Genomic DNA, 13,784 nt, shown 5'->3' with positions numbered 1-13,784 from the left:
AAGTGTTTATTGAGAAAATAGAAAAAAAATATTATATTCCACACAAGTCATTTATGAGGGTTTTTCGCTAATATGAAAGGAAAGGGATATTCAGCAATAGAGACAAAGGTCAAGAAATTTGCACCAATTAGCCCTTTCCTTTAATATGCACGACTTTTACAAACATGCGCAATAAATAGTACTCTGTCACCTTCATTCAGCTGAACTAATAAGCCAGATTCTTAGAAGATTCAATTTTCCTAATGCCAAACAGTGATGCAAAAATGTATTCCTCCATGAGGGAAAATAATCCTAATCATACAGGGTCATATTCATCATTATTCGCACCAACAGAGCTGAAATAAATAATATTTCTGGAAATTTTGATATACTACCAAAAATCAACTTTAGCTGACTTCTAGAGTTACAACCTGAATGCAACATAAACAAGACAAAATCGCTCTATACTGACAACAAACGACGACTGCTTAGAATTATCACGACCAACAAAGCGGTCAAGATTGATTGGTTCACCTGCTTCTTGAAGTACTTGTGGGCGTTCGAAATGTGCAAATGTATCCCCTGCTCCATGATGGACTGATGGGCAGTTTACACGAGAAAATGTTCGGCCAAGAGTAAGTGTTCCTACATCCTCGTACATTCCAATCATCTATAGAAATAAATTCTTCAGCCTGTCCAACGACTGAGCTGCTCTTTTATTGTTTGGCTCAAGTACAAGTGCATATCTGAAATCTGCAAGCCAGAATATACGAGTGATTGTCATATGTATATTAACCTAAATAAGTCAGACAAGAATCTTCGATAATTTTTCCCTAAAATGTAAATAACTGTTAACTAATAAAACCCAATCAATATTAGTATTCTCGTGGCTTGGAACTGCAATTTGCCCCATGATCTTTCAGATACTTGAAGTTTCTAGTTGCTTGCAGACCATCAAGTGATCATTAGTTTTCTGGGAATTCTCATGGATAAGATATCTATGTTTTACACATTTTTCAGACACTATAAATTCGTACCTATACATGAATATATACGTATTTTAAACAGTAAAAAATGAGAATGGATAAAAATGGACTCACCTTCCATTGCTTCTTTATAGTATCCCAACATTTCCCGTGCTGTTCCCCTTCTTAAATGGGCCTTTACATTCTGCAAAGAATGCCTCGTGTCAATTCAGTCATCAAACAAAATATGAAAATTGTGGCAAGGAAAGAGCATGTATAAATTAGAGGGTTACATCAACTAAAAACAATTGTATTGCTAATTTAACTCAACCATCCTCTCCAAAAACATGCATATCATTACAAGGGTACAAAAAAGGGATCCTGTTTCAGACTGACGCGGATCACTTCCTAATAAGTGATTACAGTGGTCGTCCTAAAAAAAGAAAATAATCAAATGAATTTCCATATTAATAACAAAACAATCACAAGTAGGATGCTACGCAGAGCGACTATGATAGTCGTCGACTACGAATAGCATTCCCTACTTCTTTAGGTATGAGATCACAGAAAAAGTGAGACCACCCAATTGTACAGGACATCAAAATACATTGCCTGGGTTTAATTCTGCTTTAGTAGGAGAAAGACTACTACAACACCACAAAATTTGCCCAAAGGATAATTACACAGCCATGTAGTTACACCACGAAAATAAAATGGCATTTCAATAGCTAGGACAGAATAGCATAAGATTGTATGATTGTAACTGGCACTTCTTCAACAATATACAATACAATATAAATGCTTTGCTTTTCTGTAGGGGTGGAGCGAGAAAAAGAGAAAGAACCTTTTTATCAAGATCAATGGCTTTACTACAATCTGCTTCAGCTTGGAGGAAACTGGGTAAACAAGAGAAAACAAAATAATAAATAAATTCTCCAAGCAGATAAATGACTAACGAGATGAACATTACAAGATGTGATTACTTTCCCAGTTCCAAATATGCTGCCGCCCTGTTACTATAGTACGTTGCATTGCTACTGTTGAGTTTGATAGCTTCTGCATAAAAGCCAATGGCCTGCTGCCACTGTTTATCTTTGAATGCTCGGTTACCCTAAAAGGAATATGATAAGAAAAACAGAGCTCATTACAGAGAGAATATAAATCAAACACAAATGTAATTATTCTACTTCAAATTCATGATTATTCTAGTCAACCCAGAAAATTAAAGAGAGGACAAATTTGCAGAGCGGAGAGAACTAAATCTAAAGTGACAAGCAAGGATGGGTGGATTGTATTCATTAAAAAGTCAGCAGGGAACATTAGAAAAAGGTTATGAAAAAAATGATTATGTAAGCTTTCCCCAACATATAATGCACATAGCAAGAAAGAATTACAACATTTAGTAATGCTTGCAGATAATGATCTTCCCTCTACTATAGCAAATAGGTATACCTGGCTAGTCGAAAAATTCTCACACATATTTGGTTATTTTAAGTTAATAGTCATTCATTACTTGAGACAAGTATGTGAGTCAAACTTTGTGGGGTTTAATTGTCTGTAAAGGTATAAAATGAAAGAATTGTAGCAACTACAATCTTTTGAACATTTTGGAACCCAATTTAACATTGCTATTGCTTAAGCGGCAGTTGTGTATGCTGATGGAGCATAATAAGGTAAAACTGGCTCATTCATAACATACAATAAAGGCAATTCACAACAGCATTCAATTCATCTTTATCTACCTTCTCTTTAGCCAACTCTGCTGATGCTTCCCGGGTAACAGCATTATTTGATGTTTTTGATTTTTTGACTACATCGAGTTGCTCCTGGAGAGTTGCATATACAGTGTGCAGGGAATCCAGCAAAAATCTGTCACTTCCATGCCCGGCTAAAAAGGAAACAGAGACAGGACATTTGTCTTGGAATCCCAACGGTATTGCAACCTGCATGAGAAAAGAAATATTGAGTAAGGAATAGTTTGCAATATAAAGGTTTCTGTAGGCAAGCCACAAGCCAACACTTAACCTGGCAGCAGCCTGACATGCTGGCTAAACTTGAAAGAGCAGATGTTTTGACCAGGTAATCCTCCGACAGGATCTCCTTTGCACCAAGTTTTGGAGGAGGATCAGCAAAAGTAGGGATCACTAGTATTCCATCCTGTTTAGAATATTTGTCCAAACACAGCTAACATAAGCATACACTGCCATCAGAAAACATATGAAATATGGAAAATGGGATTTGCCGCAACAACTTAGGCACAGGATCTCAGACATGATAACCGCTATTTTTATTTCCTTTTCTTATAGGGTAGTCATTGCAGTTCATATTAATTGCATTCCAATAACATGGAGTAATAAGTGGCACTAATTATGAGGCAGATTATCTTTTCTATAGTTATTGCATGAGTATAGCCAAAATAAGAGCAATGAAACTCAAATCTCGTAACAGATCACAAAATATTTTAGGTGTGTGGAGCAAGAAGTTGACAATCACCTCAAAAAGCAAACAAAGGTTATTGCATTTATTAAATGCTGTTTGTCATGGCTTTTGAGAAGCCAAAAGAAACTTTTGAGTCTCAAAAGCTTCTTTAGAATCTGTTTTAACTAATTTTATGAAAGTGCTTCTACCAATTAAAAGAGCTTTTAGAAGTAGGTCCAATGTAACTTCTTCTAAAAGCATTTTCAAAGCAGGAAGCTCTTTTAGAAATTAGTTTCCAAACAAAAATTAAGATAACTTTCTCAGAAAGCTCTTTTACAAGTAGCAAAAGCAAAGGCAAAATAACAGGCGATGACAAACGGGCCCAAATATTATCAATTGTGATAATGCTACCCACTTGACCTATTAATTATAAAAGGTCAAATTTCTGATGCAGTTTTTTTGAAGTAAATTATTATAATCAAAGTTCTCACACTTAAAAACATTTTTTATAAATCCAGTAGTACTTCAAAAAATGTAATGCGCAAAAGGAAAATAGATCACAAAATATAAAGGGGTGAGATCCTAAAATTCTTAAAGAATGACTTCACCAACCCTGCAGCTACGAAAGCTGAAAAAACAAGTGATCTATGCACCACGCTAAGAAACAATGAGAAAGTCCATGGTCACCACAAAAAAAATAATAAATGGGAAATAAATTCACTGCGTGTTCATTGCAGACTTAATTGGAAAAGACATTAATCATTGTGGAGATGAATTACTAACTTTGTCCAGAGGAACTTAAACAAGAGGAGTGAAATGAAGATGCCAGCAATTTAGTAGCCACTATATTGCAACAAGAAATAACGAGGAAAAAGCAAATAAAAGCATATATAACACTTGTACATAAATAATACAAGACCACCACCAGAAATATTGACTATCCACACCATGCTCTACTTGAGATGTTATAAATCAAAACCTTTAAAAGGGCATTCAGAGCTGAACGCAATTCACTCCTAACTGTGTGAATTTTTTCAATTTCTGTATCGGCTAACTCAAGCACGTCTGGTATTTGAGCTGAGATAGCAGGATCCAGAGAAGGCTTTACTGAGTTTAACCATTCGCCATGATTTTGTTTGAATTCATGCCTGCAATTAAAAAATAAAAACCCATTTATTATAATCCTGGAAGTTCATAGGTAATGATGATTCTAGTTGTCTACCCTACAGTCTTAGACATCTACTCATATACCAATGTAGATAGTTCTCCTAGTTAATTTTGTTATTTCATGAGATCAACCAAGCTGCCAAAGGTAGATGCATCCAATTGCACAACATCTAGTCATTGAAAAATGATAAGAGACGGTCACAAGGACAACAGTGGGAGGACCTCACGTGCAAATGTCGAAAGAAAACGATCATAAAGAAGGAATAAATATATTGTATCAATTAACTATCAGAACTATACTATCCAAATAGAACAAAGTCAGTTCTTATATAAGATATAGATATTTAACACAAAAAGAACGAAAATCTGGAAAAACGGAAAGTGACAAAGCGGAGAAGACATGAGTTAAGTGGAATTTGAAATTATTTAAACTTAAAATAATGGTATAAGCCTAATTTTGAAGAGAGTAGAAAATAATTTCAATGAGGACTGAAACGAAAAACATGAATGAGGTTAAAACCACAAGAAGCAACAAATGCAACACAAAAAATAAAAGGACAAAGCAGCAATATTTGACCCAATAAAAACCCACACCAATATCATTTTTGTCTGGACCCATTTTTCCTCACCAAACGTATTTCCACTCTCCACAAACTACTCGCCATTTCCCCACATTTCCAGAACCTTCCTCTCCAGAGTCACCCTTCTTCTTCTCTATCTCCTCTTCTGCCATCTCCCTCACCCCCTATTCTGTAGTTAGTTTCTTCGAAAACTTGGGATGTCATCATCATCTTGGAAGACGGTGGTAGCACTTTGGTGGTTCGTAGGGCATATGGTAGTAAGCTCTGTAGCACGGACACTCTAGCTAGGGTAATGTGTCTGTGTCCGACAGGGCATATGGTGGTGAGTTCTGTAGCACGGAGCCACGGACACTCTAGCTAGGGTAGCGTGTCCGTGTCCGACATGTACCGACACTCTTCGGACACTCTACAATAATAGTTTTACATTCTTAATATAACTACTATATATTTTTAACTCAAAATTATTAGTAAATAACAAATAAACACTCATATTTAAAAGATTTCAACAAGGAAAATCAATAGTAAGTATAAAAATAAATTTATACTATATAAATGAAAATTTTTTAAAAATTTAATCAACGTGTCAGCGACGTGTCGTGTCGGTACTTTTTTAAAAAATCACAATTCAACATATCTGACACGTATCGTATTGAATACATGTGTCTGTATCGGTGCATCATAGGTACTGAGCGGTAATCCAGACACGGGTAAGGATGGGGGAAGGGAAGATTGAAAATAGAGATGGACTGAAGCTCTTCATTTTTAAAATGGGTCCAACTGAAGGTTAAATTTGAGAAACTGTACTAGTCCGTACCCTTTACCTAAAAATACCAATTGAAACCAAAGTCACCACTATTATTGTATCAAAGTATAATAAATAGATTGGATTAAATTAATAGAAATCATTTACTTGGGACTACTTAGCGACCTCACCTCTTAAGCATCTGCATGACATTTGCTAGTAATCTTATGGAAGAAGATTTTACTTCACCATTTGATTTCCCAACATTAAATGCGTTTAAGCTTGGAACATTCAAGTTTAGATAGTCACCAAGATTCTCATGCCTCAATGCTTGCCCTGGAAAAGGTAATCCTCAGAAACCCAGAAATTTAATCATCCAAAAGAATGAATTCAAACACAGATTATTTGGAACAAGTGAAGTAAATAAACATACTTCCATATAGCTTTTCCATGGAGTTGACCACCACCTGAGTGATAGGAAGTTTTGATAACTGAAAACAGTCATCAGCTATCACAATGTTCCTAGGATTACGTTGGGTAGCATATGGAACCCGTAATAGCACGTGTCCAACACGACGAAGTATACTCGGATCCTTCGCAAACCATCCTGCAATTCATGGTTCTTGATAACAATATGGTAGTAGTAAATTAAAAGATGGTATGACTGTGGACATGACCTTCAATCAAGTTAAATAGGGCGAATATAAAATAAAAAGTGAATCAAAATTGTTGAAAAACTCAAATGGACATTTGCACATGAGACGAAATAAAATTATTAGTAACTTTTTTAAGAGGAATATTATTAGGTCCCACGATGTGTGTGATTATAAGGTAGTAGTTGTGAAAGTATTGTTGAAAATAATATTTGACTTTGACTGAATAGAAAAGAAACTTCCAATGTTTGGTAGGGAGAAATTATTTAAAATGAAAATTGATTTTTGGGAGAACTAATGGTTAAAAAGTAGGAAAAAGTTATGAATCCACGTGCAAATTTATTTTATTGAAAGAATGTGTGGTTGAAAATTAGTTTGAGAAGAATAATTTTCAAGATAAATTGTACCAAACGAAACCTTAATGTTAGATGAACAGCAGCAGTATACCAAAATGAATGTCATATTTCTTTTTTGAGAAGGTCCCACAGCCACTATCCCTTTTAAGAAGGAAATTAATGTATTTTCACACTCCCATATTTACAAAAAATCAATACTTACATTCCTGATAAATTAGAGGAAAGTAATATTGACTAATTCTATTTCAAGAATGAGCAACAATTAATAGATTAGACTAGTTACGTATCATGAAAGCCACATGTGATCTTGATATTTTAATTTTTCTAGAGCTCTTGCAAAAAACAATTTATATCAGTTGTCCATAATCCTGTGTTACTTTTGCTTTCTTTTGCATTTGTAATGGCTGCCTAATTCCATGTTAAAGGATTATTGCAATCAAGAAAATAGTCATGCTTCCTTGAACAGCAAAGATTTATCCTCAAAGTTGGTGCCTTTTCCCCAATATGGTTGATAAGTAGGAGATGGAACATGACTGAACAGTTTTACCCTCAATCAGTTTTACTAGAAATCACTATTGTTCTTTTTTCCTCGGCTGAAATATGAGAACCACAATCAATACTAAAATTCTAACTTAACTTGTTAGCGTGATGCTGAAGGGAAAGAGTTAGTATCCCTATTATGAAGATAATAATAAATGTACCAACACCTCAACTTTCAAAATTTTGAGACGGCCATTTTTGAAATCCCGTTCAAAAATACTTACCTATAGTATCAAGACTTGTGGAAACAGGAATTACCCCTGAAAGTGAGACGGTTCCATAAGATGGCCGAAAACCTAATATACCACAATATCCCGCAGGCACTCGCACACCACCAACAGTGTCAATACCTGACATAGACAAATAATTAATCATGAATCTCTAAGATAGAAAAACAAAGTGATGGTTATAAAGACCAAAATAATAGTCAAAAAAAAGTTCATTACATTTTTTGAGAGTGGGCTCTTTAAATACTACAGACCAAGTAATGGATACATCTTAATTCTTAACATTGATGAACAGCATATAACAAAAAATTTAACAACAAATGTAATAAGCATAGAAAATAATTAGTGATCCAAAGTTTCTCAACCTGAGGAATATAAAATGAAAAATGAAAACAGCCAATAGATTGATGGAATTATCAACCAGTAAGTTATTCTTGTCAAAGAAAAAACCAAATACTATCTACACAGTATTGATGTTTATTGTAGTTTACTTCATGTTGGTTCATAAATAGAAAGGATGCGCTCACTACACAAAGTTCTGGCCACACGGGATCAGGAAATGGCTAGACGCATGTAGCCTTACCCATACATAATAAGCTCAACATGACCTCTGGATTAGAACTCAATTTGTCAAAATTTTATACATTAATATATGAAGGTGGGTGTGGAACTTAGATACTTTACAAGAAGGATGTTCAGCTTGTTACTAATAACTCTAAATGACAAAAAATTCAACCCTCCACCTCAAATAAGATGAAGTGACCTGTAATTTAACAGTTGCCTTCAGTAATACAATAAGTATTACCAAACCTCAATAATCTAAAAATAAATACCAGCAATTTTAAGTCTATAAACAGTCCCATGGATATAGCACAAAAAGCACAAATTTCCCTGTTATGTCGAAGATTGTCCTGACCAAACACCATGCAAGAACTTGTAAACTAGCAAGATGTTTGTCGTACTACAGAACTAGTTATACTTCTATCTTGCAAGATCATTAAGAAGTTCCTTGGCCATGTTTTATTTACAGCAATTAACTAGAAAGCAAAGCGACAATTCAAAAATACTAATATTCATTTTTCAAGCTAATTTATTACAAAAATCAGATAAACCAAGCAGATACTTATGTGATGAATTTTTTACAGGTTACAATAAATATCCGATATGGACAGTGACTGCGAAGTACAACATTGAATTTCCATTAAATGGAGTCAATTTAGTAAAGATTAATAAGGAAATCTTAATAAAAATGAATCTGGACAGTGACTGAGAAGTACAGTATTGAATTTCCATTAAATGGAGTCTTTAGTAAAGATTAAGAACGAAATCTTATAGAAGACCAAGCTAAGCTGCCAGAAATTTCTGCTTCTCTGTAATTCTATGCAAAATGCAACCAGTTTGGAAAATTTTCAACATTAGATAACAGAATTCACCTTCATTATTAAGTAAGAATATTTTCATTGTATTCTCACAGTCTCATCCAAACTAACATCAAAAACTTCTCAGAGACATTTTTCTTAAAAGATAAAACAGACTAAAGCTCAAGTCTGCCATAAAATCCTTATACCACTTACTAGTTACAATCATTTACAAGATAGCTTGCATCAAAAGGTAAAATTCCTATTTATGCAAGTATTGAAGTCGACAAGCTTCCATCATAATAATCAAACATGCCTTCCCATATTACACAAACATTAAAAGAACTGGAAAAAAATAGGTCCTAGATGCCAATATCAGATCCAGTGGTTATAAGCATATTTAGGACAGGATGAGGTGGAATGAAAAAAATTGATAAGCTGTCATATTCCTAGAACTAGTAATGAAATGCATGAATAATCATTCTTCCCCTCCATTTATACCACATTTTATTGGATTTGTGTAGCAGGTATTAACTTTAAATAATCCCAGAATGAGAAGGCATCTCCTCTAGCGTCCTTGCTGTAAAGCACAGACAAGTTTCAGGTGCTCTCTATCTGCATAACAGCAGAACATGAAAACAATAGCTGACCACAAGTATGGATATATGATGGAAGATAAGGGTACAAGGGACACTATTTAATGTTCATAGCATCTAATACAGAATCCACCCAATAATTCCAATTGAACAACCTACCTTATATGATAATGTTTGATTGTAAGGAATATAGAGAGTAATATATGAGTGGCAGAGAGGAAACAATAAGCAAAATGCTCAAAAGCATTATCACCAATTAACAAGTAATATATGAAACAATCTTGAAAGTAATTTTAAGTAAAAACATTTTTTAGAGAGACAAGGAAGGGTAGAAGATGCTGTGAGATACGGCACACCCCCTGAATGAAACGGTCAACTGGCTGAAGAAAGGAACATAATTTCAAGAAAGAACAGTAAAACAAAATATCTCAAAAGGAATTTCTTGCGTTCATATCTTAACACTTTGCTTGCGATCAACATTTTTACCATGAATCGAGTGTGCATACTTTCAGTGAGTTTAATGCTAGATATAAAGCCAACCGTCTACAATCTTGTTTCAAAATATAGACTATTGTAATTTATTCATTTTCTTACTGAATGCTCATTATGTTATCAGTGAACCCACTCTGATGTTCTATTATTCATGGCATTTCTAAAATTTCATCAACTTTTATGCACATGCATATTTCATTAATCTATAAACACCACAAAGACGCATGTAACAACACCTCCTCGGCGCATTTGCCTTGCATTTCCAAAAGTAGAAGTGCCCACCATTTGCTCTTTGTCTTTGAAAGTTCTCATTTCTTCAACCTCAATTAATTTGTTCATGGGAAAGTCAACGTATATCTACTGCTCTAAAAAGTTTAGCATCCTTAGTGACTTAGAGTTCTGAAGTTACTGCCAACTTGTAATGATGTTTATACACAGTTAGTCCTTTCACACAAATTTTCCAGGCAAAGTGAAGATAAATATATCAGTTCCACCCTTTCTCAAGCTTTAAGGCTTTGGTAGGTGGCTGTTTGAAGTGATATTCATATGGAGCTAAATTCCGTGACTACTATTTTGACGAATCCACTACTAAAATTTGGGGAAACCAGCTTCTAAGAAGATTTATGAAATTAATATCGACAACCTTGTCATGTATCGTCTGAATAGAAGATTAGCTTACATTGGAGGATTAGCAAGAGATATGCCTAGTCAGCAATGACCTTTTAATAGTAATAGGTAAATGAAGTAAAGAAAACTGAACGCGGTAATATCCAACATAACTTCACAATATGATCAAAGCTAATCTGATCTCTCTCTCTCCGCAACATTGTGTTATTCTCTTTTCTTATGAAGCATATGGGGAAGTGATACTGGTTGAAAGATGTTGGGAATGTTAAAGAACGTTACCCACTCAAAAACTGATATAAAAGACTTTTATAAATAAGAAATCGTTGTAAATACAAGTCAACAAAGCCTTATCCCATGCTAGTAGTCAATGTAGATCAACTGGTAAAGTGATGGGGAAGAAACAAGAAAGTACAGTGGAAGCTCACCTAAAGAAAAATCAACAATGTTAGCAGCCACGGCTACAGCAGCACCACTAGAGGCTCCTCCTGGCACTCGTGCTGGTGAGGCAGGATTAGTGGGTGTTCCGTAATGCTTATTTTCTCCACTAATACTAGATTCAGGTAAAAAACCAGAAACAAACAAGATTAGCAAACTACTAAACAATAAGAATTAACTAGAAAGGAAGCAAAAGGAGATGCATCTTTCGATAACAAACCAACATCAAAAGTAGGTAGGGTAAAACGTTAAGACTTTAAAGTCAATACATTCTTAGAAAGAGTGAGGATAAGGTACAAACCCTAATGCCATGTCATCCACGACAGTTTTTCCGACACACGTGGCACCTCCATCAATAAGGGAAGCAACCACGGGAGATGTATGGGAAGCAGCCTCATGAGTCCTCGACCAGTCTGGATTGCCAAAGCTAGTCAGATATCCTTCAATATCTAATCTGGCAATCAAGATTTGTAAAATTTAATGATTTCACCATATGAAGTCTCATATAATAATATGACTAACGAATATGTGCACTTAGATGTTGACTATACGAATAAGAAAAATGTGCTTGTAAGAGAAAAGAGTAAAGAAGGCAGAGCAAAACCCTCAATAAGCATCCTACACAAAATGACAAACCATCAAGCAAAAAGCAAGCATTATGTTTGTACATCTGAGGAAGTAAGCGTACGTAAAAAAGAAAAACTCTTAGAAGTAAACCTCTAGTACAAGATCATAATTATTTCTTCAAGAAAACATTTGCTATTCAAAACAGCAATCATTACCAAATTCTGAAAAAGGATTGTTATACACCCAAAAGGTTTTTTCTGCCCCACATAATGAATTATCCCTGACTAGTGTCTGGGTCATTACTCCCATACATTCTGACACCCTAATTCATCTCTGTATATACCAAAAAACGGAGGTCAATAACTAATTAATTCACACAAGACATGTTCTTTTCTTTTTTATAAAAAAATCCCTCTTTCACAGACAAAATTTTCACTAAAATCATTGTTGTAGCAATAAGAAAAAGCACATCATATTGGCTTTCAGATCATCAAAATTCACAATCTTTATTGGCAGTTCCTCAGTTTCTGCTCTATCCATTTTGGGTAGCTCTTCGCAACAATCTTGATATACTTAGGACTACTAGGATTTGAAGAATGCAATACCAAAAAGTTTCTCTTTAAAGTAACTTCAATTCATTCAATTAACCTTAACTCCATTTTAAAGTAACTTCAATTCATTCAATTAACCTTAACTCCATTATACAAAGAAAAGAAAATAACAACTATGACATACATACAAGTAACTAACCAATGTGATGAGTGAAAACGGGACACTGGATCCCTACAAAATTCAAATGGCAATGCTGCTCAATAGCATAAGAAGAAGAAAAAAGAATGTAAAGGTAAAAAAAAAAATGTTTTCTTTCATAGAGAGCAGGCAAAATTTTTATTTATTTTGCAGGAAAAGGAAAATGTACATAAAAACGGGACATAGGAAGAATTGGCACCAACACTCCACCATGACTCCTTTGAGATTATATTTTCACACAGAGTCTGCTTTTTCTTTTCAATCAATTCTCAGTTATAAAACAGAGACCAGATAGATAAAAGCAACAATTCCAAACATCGGCTACTCCAGTAAAAAATAATTCAACCAAAACAAACCATCAAAAGCACACCGTAGGTAGTTATTATCTTCGAAAGAAATTTCCATTTTGTTGAATTATTTACTACAGTACAACTACAACAATTTTGCTAAAAAATTTAGAGTTTTTAAACAAGATATAGAAAAAAGAAAAATGAAAGTGCTTACACATCAGAGACGGCAAAGGAGAGGCCTGTAAGAGGGTGGGGGGCTTTGGGAGGGGCGGGCTGAGGCGGCGGCAGTAGCTCCAGCCGCTCAATAAACGCACCAAAATCAGCTTTCACGACCCTCCTCAGCTTCTTAGTCATTATGAGTATTCCCGCCAGCCCTAGCCCCAGCAATACCCACAAATTCGCCGGCGAAGACGCCATTCAAATTCAAAATATTTAACTTATTGACAGTAGAATATGCTGGATTCTAATTAAACTACTGAATATATTAAAATTTTGCAATATACTAAGGTTTTTCAGATTTTGGGGGTATGATGAGTGCTGGGGATGAGGGGTTGAGGATAACAGAGCGAAGAAACCTAGAAACTGTGAATCTGTGTGTGTGTAAACTAGGTGGCGTAAGAAGGTGCGGGGTATAATATTGGCCGGAAGGATTTTTACTCTTTAGAAAATATCATTCAGAAGCCCTCTATATTTAACAATTTTCATAAGTGCCCCGCTACTACAACATATTTAAATTTTTCTTACTAATTTATTGAATTAATTACGATGGAGGTCACGTATTTTCACCCTAGTCCTCTTAGTCCTTTATAGAATCATCCTCCTAGACCAGACTTGGATCATTCGCAACAATCGAAAAGAGGAAATCCCTTCCTGAGCCAGAAACTATGTGTAATGCAATCAGCTCATTGGTCATGTACTTTCACCTTAGTCCTCTTAGACCTTTACAGAGTCGTCGTTCTAGACTAGACTTGAATCATCCGCAACCAATGAAAAAGGAAATCATTGCCTTAGCTTGAAACTGCGTGTAATGCAATCAGGTCA

The 13,784-nt window shown here is 34.8% G+C and overlaps 1 protein-coding gene across 2 annotated transcripts; it reads right to left on the bottom strand.

Annotated features, from left to right (window-relative positions):
- Positions 1-221: 221 nt before the first annotated feature.
- Positions 222-13,376, bottom strand: LOC111372320 (outer envelope protein 64, chloroplastic-like). Of its 2 annotated transcripts, XM_022994606.1 has the most exons (13): positions 12,958-13,376; positions 11,438-11,590; positions 11,127-11,251; positions 7,626-7,751; positions 6,286-6,459; positions 6,044-6,188; positions 4,342-4,510; positions 2,970-3,101; positions 2,687-2,887; positions 1,928-2,055; positions 1,789-1,840; positions 1,080-1,149; positions 222-732 (listed from the first exon to the last, which is right to left on the bottom strand). In XM_022994606.1, exons 1-13 carry the CDS (start codon positions 13,158-13,160, stop codon positions 650-652), a joined length of 1,761 nt encoding a protein of 586 aa, XP_022850374.1. In that variant the 5' UTR covers positions 13,161-13,376; the 3' UTR covers positions 222-649. The 2 variants fall into 2 exon arrangements, with proteins under 2 accessions (XP_022850374.1, XP_022850373.1); XM_022994605.1 differs by lacking the exons at positions 222-732; positions 1,080-1,149 and having other exon boundaries at positions 1,187-1,840; positions 11,438-11,585; positions 12,958-13,067.
- Between the last annotated feature and the right edge of the window lie 408 nt (positions 13,377-13,784).

This window comes from Olea europaea, chromosome 23 (assembly GCF_002742605.1).
Source record: "Olea europaea var. sylvestris chromosome 23, O_europaea_v1, whole genome shotgun sequence".
Taxonomy (NCBI): domain Eukaryota; kingdom Viridiplantae; phylum Streptophyta; class Magnoliopsida; order Lamiales; family Oleaceae; genus Olea; species Olea europaea.
The sequence above is the reverse complement of the archived record's forward strand: the minus strand, read 5'-3'. Positions and strand labels throughout refer to the sequence as shown.

Excerpts from the sequence above, each read along its gene's own strand:
- LOC111372320 (XM_022994606.1), bottom strand. The coding sequence starts at position 13,160 with ATGGCGTCTTCGCCGGCGAATTTGTGGGTATTGCTGGGGCTAGGGCTG. Across the intron at positions 3,102-4,341 it reads CTCTGAATGCCCTTTTAAAG|GATGGAATACTAGTGATCCC; the intron begins GTTTTGATTTAT and ends TATTCTAAACAG. Across the intron at positions 733-1,079 it reads CTATAAAGAAGCAATGGAAG|ATTTCAGATATGCACTTGTA; the intron begins GTGAGTCCATTT and ends TCTGGCTTGCAG.